Here is an 18782-nt window from a genome sequence, read left to right as displayed (position 1 = left end):
CAGAATTTCTCCTCTTAGGTGAGCATCTTATTTGTAAAGAAGAGATTAGGGGCCTGTCAGGAGCTGAGTTTGCTTAGCACTTTGTGGAAGATTGAGAAAATGTCAAGCGGCCATATTTGAATCAGGGTTGTGGTGAAGCTGGCCGGGCTGATAGAAATACCATTTCCTGGTGGCACCACCGTTTAGAATAGAAGTCCTGAAAACAGAGAGGAAAAATCCCCACAAAAACACTGCCATAGCCTAGTGTTATCATAATACTGTAAGCTCAAAATGTCTTGACCCAGCGCCCCCAGCAAGGTCATCTCAGAAACAACTGGGCTTTAGCAACTTGTCTTACCTGCCTCAGAATGACTAAGGCCTATTTAAACCTCGTGGTTAGTTAATCATTAACGAAGATTTTTGATAAACAAAGTAGAGCAAGCCAAGAAAAAAGGATGGCTAAAAATTAGCTCAGGAAAGGTCATATTTCTTGCAAATGCAGGGTTTGGTGTTGCATTTGATTGTGAGTATAATTGTGTGGAATGGAGTCACAGGGAAATATAATCCCATTGAGAAAGCCAGTGAGTCTCTGAAGATTTTACTTGGAACCATACTGTGCCCTCAGTTATCTGGAGGACTATAGGCCTCCCTCATCTTTGCTGAGAAGCCCTGCATCTGTAGGGCTTCCAGAGGGAGAGTGGGGACATCTGGCCAGCACATACAGCTGCAGTATGATCTCCGAGAGAAAAGGAAGGTTCCAGAGGCTGGAAACTGGATCTAAGGAAGGAAAGGGTGGAGAACCCTAAGAGCCTTGGGTGTCCCTACAAACTCTCCCCCACGAGATCAAGGTTGATGGGCATCACTTGGGGCAACGAAGACAGAAAGGTGGGAGTTGCCCACTAGGGGGAGTGCTCAAATGCACCATCCTGTTGATTGAAAGAAAGCCCTCAGTTTCTGTAGTTTGATAAAAGCAGGTCTCCACCATTTTCTGGAATTCAAAGTCCTAAGGAAGAATGATTTACAGCTCTTCCCACTTCCTTGTTATAGGGACCAAATCTCTTCCTTCTACAGTTAGCACAGGTCCATGAACCATGTTTAATGTTGAACGGAACTATGGTTGAGTTTCTTCACACCCTTTCTCTCTCTCTGAGACAGCTTATTCCAGGTCCCTGACTATTCCAAGGTTTTTCTTCTGGACTTGGCCACCTCCTATTCCCTCTTTTCTCTGCTTATCTGCCTTAATCCCTACTCATTCTGTAGATCTTTGCTCAGAAGCCACTTTGTTCCCCAAATCCTCCTTAACCCCCTGCACAAGCCTGCGTGGCTGCCACCTCCCATTTCAGAGCACTTGCAACACTGTCCTATCACACCTGGGAGTTTCTAGAGAGCAGAGAGGGTCCATTTTGTTGATTGTTGTCTCTCCAGTGCCTCGAGTTGGCATTCGATAAATGTTTACTGAACAAATGGAAACAAAAGGAATAAAAAGGGGTAAAATGGAAAGGCTTAAAAGAGTTAATGTAGCAGAATGCATTCACACTACAGGGGAAGAGAAAGGAAATCTGTTTCTTGAGTGCCTACAACATACCAGGCTTTTTTAGATTCATTAATTCATCTGATTTTCACAATAACCTTGTGAAGTCAGGATTGTTATTTCTATTTTACAATTAAGAAACTGGAGCTCAGAGAGGTGAGGCGTCTGTTCCAAAATCACATGTCTGGTCAGTAGCAAAGCTGGTGTTTTACCCCCCAGGCATGTGGACTACAAACCCAGCCTTGTTCCACTAGGTCACAGTGCTTGTCCACAGAGGTAAGTCTTTGGGCAAATTTTTTTCCAGGTATATTGGCGTGAGAAGTTAGGAAACAGGGGAATACTATATCTAGAAAGGGATGACTAAAGAGGGAAATGAGGGGAAAGAAAAGGCTGTATCCAGTCCAACAGCTTAGAGCTTGGAATTGAAGCAAAACACTTTGTGGATGTCTCCTGAGCCTCATTTTGTATTTAAACCTAATCATGCCCTTGACCTTGGGTGGTCAGAGATGGGTAATGTGTGAAGAAAGTGGTAGGGTAGGCATAAAGTGAATACATCTGTATCATCCTACCTAGTAGTTTTTTTAAAGGCTGAAGATGTATTTTTTTTTTTTTAAGGGTCATGAGGTCAAAATGTCATTTCATCAAAACAGCCATGCCAAAATGTCACATTTCGTGTTTTAACTCTGAGAGAAGCCGAGTGCCCAGAAGGCTTTATAACAAAGATACTATCACATAATAACTGAGGTAATATACTATACATTTCTGTTAAATAGTCAAGCACCCTAATATCCTTAAGACAGAGTTTGGTAAGCCAGTAAGGTCAGTTATAGCTAACGAAACACACCCAGCACAGTGTGTGCCAGTAACAGCATCCAATGAACATTGGACTGTCATGGGGTTTTCCTTCACTAGAAAAGAAAAACCAGAACTTTGTTTTCTAACTATTCTTTCAACTAAATAATACCTATGTATGTTGTCATGACAGATGTTTTTTTAGAATAAAAAAATGGCACCTACCTAGTGAAGAATCGGAAGGGTATAGGCGACTTCCCATGACAGTTCTTTAGCCTTCTCTATCATCTCTGGGACAGCCTTGCAGATAGAATTCCTTAAACCTCCCAGCGTGCATATTTCTAGCAGCTCCACTTAGAGACACTAGGTCTTCCAGGCTGAGAATAGGCATTTTCAGCCATTCTGCTTTCTCGTCCCCATCCGAGGAAAGAGGTCGCATAGGGAAACATACTAGAACCCAACCAAAAACTGCACTTGTAGAAAAGCTTTTCTTTTCTTATTCTAGGCTCTGAAGGAGGTCGCTGGATGACTGTTTTTACCCATTTCCAGGGTCAGTGTGCTATTAGAAAAAACCTGAGACTTGGGATCTGACCGCAGATTTCAGTCCAGGTTTTTACCAGCCCACATGAGCTTGGCCAGTCACATTGCCTGACCTGCCTACTTCACTGAGCTATTGTGAGGTTGACCCGAGATTATGAGAGCCAAAGAGCCTAACGAGTCACGTAATCATAGCATTTGTCCCTACCCAACATGTTGTTTATCTGCTCAAACTGTGTTCTCCCACCAGAATGCAAGCTCTACTTGTGCAAGATTTTGTGGGTTTGTTCATGCTTGTAGCACCTACAACAGACCCTGGCACCTAGTGGCGGTATAATACCTATTTTGTACAATTGTTCTTTTTCTAATGAGATCAAACTCTGTGATTCTGCAGTTTTAAGGACATCTGTACTCTTCTCTTAGAAAAGGAATCAGCAGATCCTTGAAAATATTGCCTAATGATCTGTCATCTTGGTAAGTCTCCTGGCCCCTCTTGCGTCTAAAAAAGGCCTTTATCTTTTTAAGAGAAAGCAAGAAGTTACTGTTTCAAGAAAGGTGGGAAGTGACGCCACAACCCAGACTGCTCAAGACGAAGACGGTAAAATTCTTGATCAATGGCAAAGCCACGTGGGGAAAATTTTAAAAGTATTTCCATTGGCAGCCCATCACTTTCCCTTGAATCATTTGATTGGCTCTGCTGATGGATATTGTCTGAAGTTAGTGATGCTCTCCAGAGAAAAGGGAAGGAAGTGTTCTGCTAACCTTGCTGTGCGCTGTGAAAATGAGGAACACAAGACTTTGGTTTCCAGTGCAGTGACGGACATTCAGGTCATCCAGCGCTTTCACAAGACCACCGGACAAACCCAACGTTGCCTCCATTTAGAGGTCTGAGTGTAAAGCTCTTGGGATCATAAACTTCAGTACTGACAGCAGTGACAGGCGTTGCCAAATCCTATTCCAGTCTAGATGTTGAGCAGAATTTGGGTGCTTAACCTTCAATCACCTAAGCCCAAGTTTGAAAATATTGATAATTCACCATTTTTACTATGTAACCCATCTTTGATGGTAATTCCAAGGCAAAGACAGGACAGTAACTTGCCTCCAGCTCAAAATACTAAACCAATTGCTTCCTTCTACACTGTAAAGCTCTTTCTGATCTTGTTAGGAAAAAATCAGTATAAAGAAAACACAATTTAAAATAAGGCCTGGAAATTGCTTTAAAGAAAGCTTTATTTACTACATACATCCTAAGAATGTATTGTATATGGAGCAAGATCTAAATAAATTTAAAAGCTTTTCAAATACAAAGCAACTAAAGATAACACCTAAATTGCTAGCATGTTTGAAACAGAGAACACTAAAGCTTTTTTTTTTAAACATTTATATAGTTTGTTCTTAACCCTAAAAAAAAAAAAAAAAGTTCACATTTCAAGTTATAAACTTACCTCAGTAGTGTATCTGAAATGGTTTTGAAACAGAAACAGACAGACCAGATAGGAGGCTCACCAACATTTGTTTTTAAGGTAGTTTGGTAGTTGCAATGTTAAGATATCAATTTTTTTTCTTTTCTTATTACTTTTTTTTTTTTTTTTTTTTTCAAATAATTTACAGGCATATGTAAAATACAGTAAGACCGCTGGGTCAGAGTCTCATCCAGTGAACCTCTGTGACAGTTCTTCATTGGAAGGACAGTACTTCTTTCACACAAAGTCAAGGGATGAGGATCTGATCCAAATTGCATTTTGTTGGATTACTCATTCCAACAGATTTGAGTTTGGATGCAGCTTGCTGGGTACATCATCAGGAACATTGCACAATTATTTATGTCATTCAAGAATGGTGGGAAATAAATGTTAGAAATGTTTAAAGGCCTTTGCAGGCACTCAATAATTTTACAGAATAGTTAAATAAATATTGCTTATATATAAAAAATTCATCCCACCCTAAAATGAGGGGGGAAAGAGGCATTTGGGAATGTCTTAATTTAAAACTGAAAACAAAACTGCAATAGTTGCTAAAGGCATGATCTTATTATTAATCCATAAATACGAATTCAGCCATCAGCAAAAATTGAGTGGAAAGATTTTACACATCTCTAATGTGACATAAAAACACAACTGTGTACTTGCTACCTATTGCACACCTCAATTCCTTGATGGAGCCTTTAAAAAAAGTTCCAAGTTGATGTATTTCCTAAAGCAGATGACAATCTTAACATTTTACTGTATTTTACATTCACTCTGATAAACACAAGCCTTGAAACAGGCACAACACTGCAACAATACATTTACTTCCTAATAAAACAACAATTTTTAATAACATTGAAATAAAATGGTTTCGTTTTGCATTAAACTATACACCATGAACTTCTGCAACATGAAACAACTAAAAGCCAGCATTAGGAGATTATTTACAAACTATCTTTTAACTCCTCCAGGTCTCTCCTCCTCCTCCTCCTGGGTGTGTAGGTCCCCATTCAGTACACCTGCCATGTGCGCAGCTACGGAGGAAAGCCCTGCTCAATAAACATATTTCCAACACCCTTGCCGCCCAAGACGTTTCGCACTGAAACATGATAAAAGCAACTAGAAGCATTAACTTTCTGTGACTAGAGTCTTTGGGGGCCTTGTCTACAATGACATTCACTGTCTCTACAAACTCATACTTCAACAAATGAATAAAATAAAAGCATTAGAAAAAGAATTAAGGTTTTATAGAAGACAATTAAATAGCTATGCAAAGATGTCTTATGGAAACTATGAAAACCTTGTGCTTATGCATACTCTGCTATTGGAAGTACCTTCCCAACCAAAACAGAACAAAAAAACCCACAACAAGACACCCCCCACCCCTGACAAAAACCCAGGAAGAAGTATAAAAGCCATCAATGTTCTCTCTATCAGAGTAATTCCTTTTGCCCTAGACTTGCCAGACTCACAGGTGGGGCTGGGGAAAGGAGGAAGAAGGAGTAGGGGTGTGGGGAGGGAAAGACAAATGGAGAATGAACAGGGTCCAGGGTGATGGTGGCAGGTGAGAGCTTTCCAGTGTTTGGACTCAGATATGTGACAAGTCTTTTCGACATGGGCTTAAGGAGAGATCGAGTGTTTAATTCCTTAAAAAAAAAAAAAAGAACTGTCATAGAGAACAGATGTTAACACCGTCAACCCTTAATGCCAGCTAAAATAGAGATTTTACTCACTTTAAAATTGCACTTTCCAGTATAACTTTTAAAATAACATTTTATGTAGTATTTTAAAGCACTATTGTTTGTATCTTTAAATATTGAATATATTTTTCAAAATAGTTCCCTAGCTGCTCAAGTGTGCTTTTCAATATATAGTTGATATATTATTGAAGGTACTACAAAATAGAAATCTCTGGAGTGCAGAAGTTAAGAAAATAACCTTCATACTGAAAATATATCCTTAAAAATACAAAAAACAAAAACCTCTATACAAATGTACTACAGCGTACAAATTTTTCAGAGATGGTATTAAGGCACGAACCATTGCAAGTCTCTTAGAAATGTATGAACACAGGCTGCTAAATTGCAAATAGTCTTAAAAAAAAACTAGTGAAAACTTCATCATGAATATAAAATATTTCAGTATGACATTTGATAACATTCTTCACTTTCATAGGTGTGCTAATCCTGCACGTTCTTTCTTCATAAATAGTAAAGTGTTCCTTCAGGGGTAGTTCGTGGTCTGTCTCCACTCTCCTCACCAGTGTCAGTATGTCTGGTAGACGTCGTGGATGGGCACCTGGATAGCAGCGGCGGGGAAGGCCTGAGGTATGTAGCCCGCATATCCTCCATAGACGGCGGCAGCGGCAGCCGCGTTCTTCTGTAGTGTGGCGATCGTGGCCGTGGCTGGAGCAGCAAACGGAACGTAACTGGCCCCGTAGATCCCAGCAGTGGGAATTCTCTGAACGTTTGGAGCCACTGTATACACTGGAGTTATCGGGCGGCCCTGAGGAGGAGAGACAGAAAGGATCCTCACTGACTGCGCGTAGGTGCCTGTTCCATTTAGTCACCCATTCCTTCCAAGGCTCCGTTCGTTCTTTCGGTTCCCGGGGGTTGGGGGTAGGAGGAGATAAAAGCGAAGGTTTTCATTCTCAGGGTGGAGTTGGGGGAGGGGGGCAGAGGGGTAAAGCACATAACTGCTGTAAGGGAAGGTGGAAAGAGCCATAAGGTAAGCTGGAAATTCATCCTCCAGGCGCATCCAAATTCGACTGGTCAAAGTGACAGAACTGTAGAGCTACAAGTTAAATAGTCTGGAATCTTCTACCTGCCATCCCTCTCAATCAGCACGAGCAGGCTAGCAAAGGGAGTTGAGTAATCTACCCTTTGCTCAGATGATCTCGTTGTAATTAAAAATATTTTCCCTAAAGTATATACCAGCTGCTTCAACTCTAATTTAACTGAAGGAACAAGATGCTTCAAAAACAGAGAGGAAAACAGACTGTGACAATGTTATGGAACCAAGTATATAGATCTCCGAAGGGGCAGCTTTTTAAGCTGTGACCTAAAAAAACAAAAAACAAAAAAACAAAAAAACCTGCAACCCTCTACAATTTTCAGCAAATGCTACTGATGGTTTCAACCTAAGATATGACACCACTATATATACAGTTGACCCTTGAATGACATGGGTTTGAACTGAGTGGGTCCACTTATATGTGGATTTTTTCCAATATATTCAGCACAGTACTGTAAATGCATTTTCTCGTCCCTATGATTTTCTTAATAATATTTTCTTTTCTTTAGCTTACTTTATTGTGAGAATATAGAACATAATACATGTAACATACACAATATGTGTTTTACTGACACATATGTTTATGTTATCAGTAAGCCTTCTGGTCAAGCATTAGCCTGCCAGTAGTAGTGATTTTGCGGAATCAAGAGCCAATTATGGATTTGCAACTGCGTGGGGGGTTGGCAGACCCAACCTTTGTGTTGTTCAAGGGCCAACTGTATCCAAGTAATTGTGGAAGAATTGTAGAAAAGGAACTGAGGAACTTGGGAAGTTGGAGAAAGCATCCCAGAAGTAGAGACACTTGAGCTGGGTTCTGAATGATAAGGAGGAGTTTCCACAGGAAGAAGTGGGGAAAGGCAAGCTAACTAAAGCCGCCTCACTGCCGATGCCACCACTAGCTCTATAAAAGCCCCTGCTACCTGCTCCTCTCTACTTGGAAGTGTAACACATTATTTTCACAACAGACAGGGGTAGAGAGTGAAGACTGTGGTTCAGTATTTCCCAAAGGGTTTGCTATCAAGCTAGTTCTGCGAGATGCTTTATGGAAAAGGGGATTTGTGGTCAAATAAAACACACATTTAATGAAATATCTAGTGTCCCTTATGTTCCTGAGAACGCCCTGGAGTCAATGCTGCTATGGCCTGTATGTTTTAGTGCATCTTCAAAATAAACAATTCAGGAGAGATGAAATGGAAGATTCTATTTTAAAAATTCTCTCTTCCTGGATTTCCATAAGGGAATTAGTTATCTTTCCTTTACAAAATCTCCAAATGAGAGTCGCAACATTATGTTCAAAGGAAATTCACCATCTGAGAGCCATTTTGTCAACTGTAACCAAAATGATAATTATACCAATGATAATAATAACTGAGAGACTACGGTATGCTAGGCACTATTCTAAGTACCTTATTTGTATGATGTTATGGAATCATCACAACCACCAATGAAGCTGGTACTGTGACTATACAGAGAGGATGTGTTAAATGACTTGCACAAGGTGACACAGCTTTTAAGCAATGGAATGTAGGACTCTGGAGCCAGCACTTTTAGCCCCGTATTATCTGGTCTCCTACAACATGTTAACAATGACTACCTCACTGGCATTGCTTCATAACCACAGACAGAAACTTCAGAATTGGGAAGCCTGTGGTTTGCAGCAAGACACAAGCAAGTTTTTACAAACATATGGACGTTTATTTAGTGACAAAGGGACACAATTGTAGGGAGGGAGAAATCCGAGAGATACATTTTCATGTACTACCATCCAGTCCCCAACACCTGGGTGTGGCTGGGGTGAGCAGCGGATGTTGGGGATGGGGAAAGAGAGGAAAAGGCCCCATCAAGAGGAACGGTTATCCTTGTTCTACTTATCCCAAAGATTTCTGAAGACTGGGGACACTTTGAGAAATAAATTTGAAAAAGTGACTGTCTATGCCAGCAAACATTTTTTTAAATTACTTATAAAGGCTATGGGGCGCCTGGGTGGCGCAGTCGGTTAAGCGTCCGACTTCAGCCAGGTCACGATCTCGCGGTCCGTGAGTTCGAGCCCCGCGTCAGGCTCTGGGCTGATGGCTTGGAGCCTGGAGCCTGTTTCCAATTCTGTGTCTCCCTCTCTCTCTGCCCCTCCCCCGTTCATGCTCTGTCTCTCTCTGTCCCAAAAAAAAAAAAAAAAAAAACGTTGAAAAAAAATTACTTATAAAGGCTATATGAAATTTAGGATATAAAATGGCTAAACAGGAACATCCCTAAGCACGTGCAAGACAGAGGAGTATGAATGAAAGTGTTCCACGGGAAGGTTCTGGAAGTAATGCTGGGAACTGATTTCTAGTGTGGCTCCACTCAGAAAGGTGTTCTATTCACCAATCAGTAGTGCTTAAAACGCTCCTTCCTCTGCTGCAACTTGGCAGAGAATACGGGCGAGGCAGAGAGCTGAACATTTTGAGAACCCAGGTCAACGAACTCAGAGGGAGGTCCCCGAGTACGTAGATCAGTGGGTGAGCACCAAGAAGCACACACACTCAAAGAAGTTATTCCTGCGGTTCACAAGTAAGTAGCTACAAGCAATTTGCACGATATGTTGAAGGAAGGAAAAAATCTGCCCTGGGATCAACGGATAACAACTGTACACTGAACCAAGTCATAAGCAAAGACTTTGAACAAAGACCCTGATGGCGACATTCAGTGCAGACCGATAAAACACAGAAACAGCCTGTGATCTAGAGCATGAGTCCAAGAACTGGGAATTTGGGACACTATGCACCACGGACAAAAGTTCACGAGTTTCTTAGTGACGAGAAATTAGAAATGACCAGAATTCCACTAAGTGTCGTTTGTAGGTTACTCTAGATATTTATAGTGAGTTCACAAAAAGTAGCTACATTTAGCTGCCATCTTACAGTATGAGTCATTTACAACCTATTCCTTTTCTTGGCTTTAGTTAGTCCAGACTAGACGACTACTTGATGATACATTGGTAAATGAATAAATTTCAGCTGGAGTGACCCTTTCTGAATAACACAGCCCAGAATGGTGCACAGAGAGGGCAAAAGCAAATATATAGCACCATAGTGCAGTGGCTCACAAGCATGGCTCTATTTCAGCATTGCTGAGAAGCCTATACAAAACACGGATTCTAGAACTCCAGCCCAGTTCTGCTCATTGGGTATCTTCCAGGGTTTGAGTCTAAGAAATCTGTTTTTTGTTTTTAAGTTTATTTATTTATTTGGAGCACAAGAGAGAGTTTGCACACACTCCCGAGCAAGGGAGGAGCAGGGAAAGAGGGAGAGAGAGAATCCCAAGCAGAGAATCTTGCACTCACAGCACTGAGCCTGATGCAGGGCTTACTCCCTTGAACTATGAGATCACGACTTGAGTCAAAACCAAGAGTCGGATGCTTAACCGACTGAGTGACCCAGGTGCTCCTAAGAATCTGCTTTTTAAACATACTCCCTGGATAATGCTTATCCAGTTAGGTAAGGGACCCTAGGTCTGAGTATATGTGCTTGTGGAATGATAAGGTATTTGAGATTCACTGCCTCACAAAAAGTAGCTTTAACACGATGTTTTTGTTGTTATTGTTTTGGATGAATGACATTATCACCTATAGGTATTCTCTAAGTGCTATGCACTGAAGACAAAAAGAAATGTAAGATGTAGCTCGTGGTCTAGAGGAGCTTCATCAGTTGGGGAGACAGAACATACTGGCGGTCATATGCCAAGTAACAATGTGGGTAATGAGAGACACAGGAGAGATGATTTCCAAGCCTAGGTGGTTGGGAAAGATTCTACAGAAGACTCGGGGCTGAAAAGACCACAGAGAAGAGAAGCTACGAGCAAAGGTGGGGAAGGAGGCTGAAATAGGAAGACAGGACAGGGAGGAGGAATGGGGAGAGCTGGATCAGGTTGGAGAAGAGGATTAAGGGTGGATTTTGCAAAGTTTTGTTTTTTTATTATTATTTTTAAAAATATTTTAATTTATTTTTGAGAGAGACAGAGAATGAGTGGGAGGGGCAGAGACAGAGGGAGACAGAATCCAAAGCAGGCTCCAGGCTCTGAGCTGTCAGTACAGAGCCCGAATTGGGGCTTGAACTCATGAACTGCGAGACTGTGACCTGAGCCGAAGTCAGACGCTTAACTGACTGAGCCACCCAGGTGCCCCTGTAAAATTATTATATATCTACATTTCTACAGATATATATATTTTTAAGCTTATTTATTTATTTTGAGACAGAGAGACAGAGACAGAGAGAATATCCCAAGCAGGCTCCACGCTGCCAGCGAGGAACCCAATGCAGGGCTTGAACCCATGAACCAGATCATGACCTGAGCTAAAATCAAGAGTCGGACACTTAACCGACTGAGCCACCCAGGTGCCCCTCCACAGATATTTCTCTCTCCATGCACACACACTTACACACCTGTGTGTGGATACATAGGTGTAAATATTCATACCCAGCAGAAGGGGGACTATGGGGGGAAGGGCAGGGAGAGAGAACTTAAAAAATCATCACTGAACTGCAATTTGGCAAGTGAAAATGTGAGCGATCTCCCTGGGCTTTGCAAGTCAGCCCCTTAACAGTAAGAACATGAATTAAAAATTATCCAGCATCGTAATATTGAATGCACAATATTGAATGCGTAATATTATATGCACAATATTATGACACCGTGAAGAATTACACGTGTCATTTCTGCACCCTGCCTCCCATCTTTAATACAGTGATAATATTAGGGTAGTATAATTATTCTTTCAAACTTTTCCGTCCTGTCATGATTTACAGTAAACATTTTTTCTTCACCCAATCCCATACTTCATCGGAGAGCTCGGCACACAGCAAACTCTCCTGCTGAATCGTCAGTGAATCTGTGATTAACAGAGGCCTCACACACAAATGACAATGATCACAGCAAGGGCTCTACCTGGAAAGGTGGCGGCGTTGACACAGCAGGAATGACGGCGGCGGCGGCGGCGGCAGCAGCTGCGGCGCTGGCTGGGTCTGGCTGCACCGCGATGGGGCTGATCATGTGCTCCATTGTGTGGATTTTGCCATCTTCAATTATTTTAGGGGCTGGGGCGGCCTGAAATACGGAATACTGGGCCCCAATGGCAGGGATGGCCACTGTAAGAGAAAGGAAATGCACACGGCTTGAAAGTCCCGAGAAAGATGTGTCACTTTCTTGGTATTTTTCAAAACCAAGTTTAGTGGTCACGGGCCTCCCTTGCCAATTAATGTTGTCTCTCAGTACAGGTAACAAGGTGCTACCCAAGAGGAAGAAAGGGTTGCTGGCAGGCAGGCCCCCTGTTCATCTTGCAAAAGGATCCACATGTGTACGGAGGGGTCTCCCAACAGATGCTCACGCAAGGGGAGTCCAGAGTTGGGTTCTGCACCAACATTTTTCCTACCGTTTCTACAGACAAATCTCATTTTGAATCTTACTCTTAATGTCCAGCAAAGGAAAGGGCCTTCTGACTGAGACAGCAGGTTCAAGGCAAGACGTGATCGCAGAGGCCCTCCAGCATGGGAGAGTGAGCCTGTTGGTCCTCATCACTCACCTCGCTCATTACCAGACCTGCCACCCTTTCACTTGCACATTTAAAAAAAAAATTTTTTCTAATTTATTTTGAGAGAGAGAGAGAGAGAGAGAGAGAGAGAGAGAGAATGAGCAGGGGAGGAGGGCAGAGACAGCGAGCAAGAAAGGAATACCAAAGAGGCTCTGTACTGTCAGCGCAGAGCCCAATGTGGGGCTTGAATTTACACACTATGATGTGGGATAGTGACCTGAACCGAAATCAAGAGGCAGACGCTTAACCGACTGAGCCACACAGGTGCCCCTCATTTTCACATTTTAAGAAGCAGGCGCTGGAGAGGGTTTCCTTCTGAGAACTCAGAGGTCTGTGTACACTTTACTCTGTTATTTCAGATTTCAGCATTACTGATTCAAGGAAAAACACATAATAAAAAAATGGCAAATTCCCTCATTCGCTAATGTCTGCTCATAGTAGTGAAGCAGTGAGTGACTGCTTTTATGATGAGCACTTCGAAGATGTGTTTCTGTGAGGAAAGTCCAAAGGACTCTATTTTAAGCAGGGGCTCAAACAGACAGCAGTTACTGAATGCCAACGTATGATAAAGAGAAGTAAGAAGGAAAAAATATTAGCCCTGGTTTTGGGGGAGTTCCTGTAAGTATGTGGTGTGTGTGTGTGTGTGTGTGTGTGTGTGTGTTGAAGGGTAAGCAAGAATATAAAATACATACACAAAGTATGCTTTCATTTATGTTTTTCCTACAACCGTAAGCATATTTACTCTAACGCAAACTGATCTGAAATAAGGTACAGAGACAAATGATTGCAGGCTAAACAACAGTGTGGCCTTTCAATATAATACATCTAAAACCTTAATGAAATCTTTCAATCATATGGTCTTGTGGCCAGATACTTCACCATTGCCCTGATGCTTCTCCTAAAATATAAAGTTCTCATTTTCTGGATGAATCAGAAAGAGAGCCCAGAAGATGGGGACCAGAGGTGATTATGAGTTTAAGCTACACTGGGGTTGTACTAAGTAATTCTGGATTGTTTAGGCTGTCCACTCACAGGAATTTCCACCTCAGGCTGTAGGACACGACTATACGCTTAAAATCGGTTTAAGAGTTCGTTTCTCCAGTTAAATCTTAAGCTGTAGCAACTTGCCAACAGGAGTCCTGTTTCCAACAAGTAGAAGTGACAACTATCGTATCCAGGCTCTGTTTTATGGCATTACAGAGAGCTATGGGATCAGTTTTACATTGCTTATAGTGTCAATGGCATTTGTAAGGAAATCCAGACTAAGGAGTCATTTGACTGCGGAATCTGCAACATTTTTTTCCTAGGCAAAAAAATTATCCCTGGACTATTTCAAAAGGAAGCTCTGCTGGGAAAATGCATTCTAAGCCTTATGTGGCAGTGCCCCAAATGCCCCAACCTATGCCCCAAATGCAGATTTGTTGACTCTCTTTTAGCTAGGGGGTGGAAGGTACAGTCCTCAACCAGAAGAAAATCAAGAGGAGCTGGGCTTCAAAGTGAGGATTCTCTTAAAGCGCTCTTCAGTCTACCCTCCACGAAGCCAGGAAGAGAGCTGGAGGAGGATGGCTCTGACTCTCCATGAATGAATTTGCCTTATGTGTGGATGTTTGTGTGGTGTGTGCTAATAGGGAGTTGGTGCTATGATGCTCTCACAATGGAATTCCTTAGAAGTGAGGATCAGAAAGATCTGACTCATGCCAGATGACCGATGGGCACTAATAACACTGGCAGAGTGGTTTGTAGGGCCTGGAGGTGAAAGCAAAGTTCAAGGTCTCTGGCTTGAATTACTTGAGTGTCCCTACCTGCAATCTATTGATCCAGCAAGAGGGGGAGATGAATGCTGGAAGTGAAAATCCAGGAAATTAGCAGCTGCAAAAACTTTCACCACTGCCTTGTTCCCAGGTATTCTGGTTGGTTATAAAACCATGACAAGGGACAAGTTGTGTTTTTTGCTCCCAAAGGGGGATTTCCTACCCTTCCCACCAACTCTCAGAACTGGCAATAAGCTGTATCCTCTGGCTTTCTTACAGCTAGTGGAGCAATAGGCCTGAGTAAGAAAAAGACGGTTTGAGCTGGTAAAAGATACAGAAGAATCTCCTAATCTTCCATTTTCTTCCTCTGTCCCTCCCCACCACTCCAACTCTGCCTACTGGGTCACAGACTGAGAATAAGCCTAGTGACTAAGTGGCACCCATTTGAAAAACCCACTACTGTGAAGTTTGATTTGAACATGGTCAGAGCTAGACCATCCCCTTAAGTCCCACATTAAGAAGGCTCAGGAGGCCACACTCTTGCCTAATCTCTGGCTGCCTATGAGAAAAGGAACCCTTGTGCCATGAAAGAGCCCAAGGAAAGCCTGGAGTCACTTCAAAGAGAGGGTGGGGGTTTAGGCTGATGCATTCTATCTCTGGTTCATACTGACCTGTACCAGGTTTAATGGCAACTGGATTGACGGCAGAGATTTCCAAATTCGGTACAAGTTCATATCCTTTTTCTTGCTGCTTTCCTTTCCCTTCATGATATCGGCTATATATACCACGGCCAGCCGAATATCCCCCGAGGTAGGAACCCCTGGGCCCTGGGGCTCTGTTGCCAGCCGCACCTCGACCCCGGCCTCTTACGCTGCCTGCTTATAATAACAACACAAAAAAATGATGAGCAACCAACAGTGACCGCACAGGAAGCAGATCTCAACTCAAGGTTCTTGGCCATTAAGTTGTTTGCCATAAGTTGCAGGTGGTTACACCTTTGCTCTTCAATGAGCTGGTAAGATGCTTCAAACATGCTACTCCATCCTAGATTTGCATCCAAAGTATGCCTGCTCAACGCAAGAGATGAACTTGCCGATGAGTTCCTAGGACTGCAAGTGCAACTTAATACAGGAAAACATTCACAGAATAGAAAGAAGTCAGATCTGGAAGGGGATCTGCTAGTTCACCTTCCTCATTTTATGCGTGAGAAAACTGGCCTAGGGAGGTGAAAGGGACTGATTAAAGTCACAGAGCCAGTTAATCTGATGACAGCAGGACCCAGAACCTAGGTATTGGTTTCCCAGTATAATGCTTGGTTGGTTTCATTACATGCTAGCCAATAATTTAAACGTCACCACCACCACAACATTGTCCTTCGTGTGCCAACATCCTAGAGATCTAATTTCACAAGGAGCTTTTAAACTAGAGACAGGTGGACTAGCCCCAAATTGGGGAGACCCTGGAAAGGTAGTATGCAAGAAGTGCCTCTATGCCCCTGTGATTTCACCGCTCGTCCCCATACACATGAACGACCCACATTTCCCAAAATGCTGTGGAAGTGAACACTCTAAGTGCCAGCAAAAAAACAAAAACAAAAACACCCACAAGTGACACCCAAAGGAGGGTGGGTCGGTGGGGGGAGGAGCCTGTCTACCAGCCCAGCAAACTACAGCCACAACACCCCTGACTCTGTCCAGGGCCACACGGCTGTCGGGGGCCTCCCCAGCAGTACAGCCCCCACTAACCTTTCACAAAGTAGTCTCTGTTGGGCCCGATGAGCGCGTTGTAGGGGTAGCCGTAGTAGGCCAGCGTGTAGGGGTCGCAAGAGTACACGTAGCTGGGCTGCGGCACCGCCGCCTCGGCCGCGCCGCCGCCCTTGGCCGCCTTCTGGTAGCGGGAGTACTGCTCCTTGTCCACGGGCTTGGCCAGCGTCACCTCGAGGCACGAGCCCTCCAGCTCAGTGCCGTTGAGGTTGTTCATGGCATGCACGGCGTCCTCCCGGCTGACGAAGTGCACGAAGGCGTAGTCGCGGATCTTCTTGACGCGCTCCACGCAGCCCGGGTTGAATTGGCCGAAGCTCTTCTTGATGGTGTCCTCAGTGGTCTCGATCATGAGGTTGCGCACGTAGAGGATCTTCACGGTCTCCATCACGTCCTCGTCCACGTCGATCTCGGGCTCGGCCCAGTCCACGGCGATCTGGTGGCCCCACAGCTGGATGCGGCCGGGCATGAGCTTGCGGCGCGCCATGGCGGCCGCGCGGTGGCTCTCGTACTCGACGAAGGCGAAGCCGCGGTTCTTCATCTTGTCGGCCGCGCTGGCGTAGACGATCACGTCCAGCACGCCCTCGGTGACCTTGGCGATCTCCTCCAGGATCTCCTCGCGCTTCTTCATCTTGGGGATGCCACCGATGAAGAGGCGGCAGTTGTCCACGCTGCAGCACACGCCGAGCAGGCGGCCCGGGCGGATCTCGTAGTTGTTGAGCTCGCGCACGGCGCGCTTGGCCTCGTTCTTGTGGCAGTACATGACGAAGGCGTAGCCGCGGTTCTTGCCGTCGAAGTCCATCATGAGGCGCAGCTCGTAGATGCGGCCCACCGCCTCGAACACGGGCACCAGCTCGTCCTCGTACACGTCTCGCGGGATCTTGCCCACGAAGACCTCGCAGCCGCGCTGCGGGTGCGGGCCCTCCCAGCCGGGCGGCGGGCCGCCGTACTTGCGCTGCCCGTTCTCCTGCACCATGCTGTAGCCCGTGCGCTCCATCAGCGCCAGCAGCGCCGCCTCGTTGGGCGCGCCGGCCACGCCCTCGGGCACCTTGGCCGAGGACGCGGCGGCCGAGTCGCTGCTCATGGCTGCGGTGGAATCCTCTGCGGTCATAATGTCAAAGGCATCCACGGCTGGAGGAGACCTGCGGGAGGGAGAAGGGAGGGTGAGTGTGGAGTCTGCACCGCGTTGAGCCAAAACTTGCCTACTTCATTCCTGTAAGACACACGAGACCCACGCTTCACTAGCAGGTGGTTAGATGGGGAATAAATACAGCAGCTCTAAGAAGCTAAATTAGTCAGGTTGTTTTGCAGGAAAAACCAGAAGTGACTCGGGGAAAAAAAAAATCAGAATGAGCAAGTACTTCCGCTTAATCAGTACCCCAACAGCTTTGAAGCACAGAGAACCTGTTGTAATTGTTAGTGAAAACCTCATCTTCTTGCAGCAAATGGCAACATCTTTTGCTCAATTCCTGCACTGTCGACTCAGATTGATTTCCTTTTAGTTATAGCATTTTAACCCATTTATCTGGTAGACAAAGCCTCTTTGCTTTCTTTTTTTTTAAGACAGTCTTTTCCAGTTAGAAGTAGAGCAGTGTACTTACATCGTTAAGGAAAACTTTGAGGAGGTGTTATTATAAGAGATAGGTACAGAGCTGTGTATCTGAAGCTTTTTACAAGAAAGAAATGGAACATTCACATTGCCAAGGACTTGTTCTAGGAACTGTGGTAAGAGCTGGTAAGTCTGAATTTTACGGTGTCATTTAGGCAAAAGTCTTGGTAGGAACCATTGTAGGATTTGGAATCAGTCCACAAAGAGCTGGATTACGTTCAAACTGGGTGGGGCGGGGGGGGGGGTGGTCTGTGAAGCAGCTACTACCTGGTAAACCACACTGCAGTTTTTGGAAAACGGTTACATGCATTATCTTATTTGACCTTCCTAATCTCCTTACATGGAAAATGATATTATTATTATTACTCCTAATTTGTCTATGGGGAAATAGGCTCAGAGAGGTTGAGTAAATTGCCCATTTCACACAGCAAGTGTCAGCTCCCAGAAGGACTGGATTCCAAGTCACTTGGTTCCAGATTCCATGTTCTGTCTTCAAAAGCAGTGCTGTGCAATAGAACTTTCTGTGAGGATGGAAAAGCTGTTCCCTAGCCACTTTGGCTACTGAGCACTTAAAATGGGGCTAGTGTAACTATTGAACTGAGTTTTAAATTTTATTTCATTTTAATTAAAATTAAATAGCCACATATGATAGTGCAAATCTAAACCATGCCGCCTTTACCTATACAGCACGGGGCTCTGTGGAGATGATTTTAAATTATACAATAGGATTATCATTAGGAGCTTTGTACTGTGCTTTTGTAAAGAACGGTTCTGCTTGGCCTTTTAAAAAATGAAGTTTATTTCATTTTTTGGGCTATAAAAGTATTCGGGTAAATTTTGTGGAAAATTAAGAAAAGGAGGAAAAGAAATCATTCCTATTATTCCTACCCAATGATAGCCACAATTGAACTTGCCCATCTTTTTTTTTTAATAGTTCTATTTTTTGGGGGGTGGGGGGTGGAACTTGGCTTCCAACAAATTTACATACCGCTGCTTTGCTT

The 18782-nt window shown here is 43.8% G+C and overlaps 1 protein-coding gene across 7 annotated transcripts in view; it reads right to left on the bottom strand.

Annotated features, from left to right (window-relative positions):
• Nucleotides 1-4051: 4051 nt before the first annotated feature.
• The window catches only part of RBM47 (RNA binding motif protein 47), a 163552-nt gene continuing 148821 nt past the window's right edge, over nucleotides 4052-18782 (bottom strand). For 6 of the 7 annotated variants that reach the window (XM_086705196.1, XM_086705194.1, XM_086705193.1 and 3 more), the window contains 4 exons: nucleotides 16158-17314; nucleotides 15084-15290; nucleotides 12019-12218; nucleotides 4052-6810 (listed from right to left, as the gene is read on the bottom strand). In XM_086705196.1, coding sequence (XP_086561322.1) covers nucleotides 6571-6810; nucleotides 12019-12218; nucleotides 15084-15290; nucleotides 16158-17283 — 1773 coding nt within the window. In that variant the 5' untranslated portion in view covers nucleotides 17284-17314 and the 3' untranslated portion in view covers nucleotides 4052-6570. The remainder of the gene's footprint in view (nucleotides 6811-12018; nucleotides 12219-15083; nucleotides 15291-16157; nucleotides 17315-18782) is intronic. The other variant, XM_086705191.1, reaches the window with a different exon arrangement.

Source organism: Puma concolor, chromosome B1 (assembly GCF_028749965.1).
Source record: "Puma concolor isolate L17-30 chromosome B1, mPumCon1.1.hap2, whole genome shotgun sequence".
NCBI classification, from domain to species: domain Eukaryota; kingdom Metazoa; phylum Chordata; class Mammalia; order Carnivora; family Felidae; genus Puma; species Puma concolor.
The sequence above is the reverse complement of the archived record's forward strand: the minus strand, read 5'-3'. Positions and strand labels throughout refer to the sequence as shown.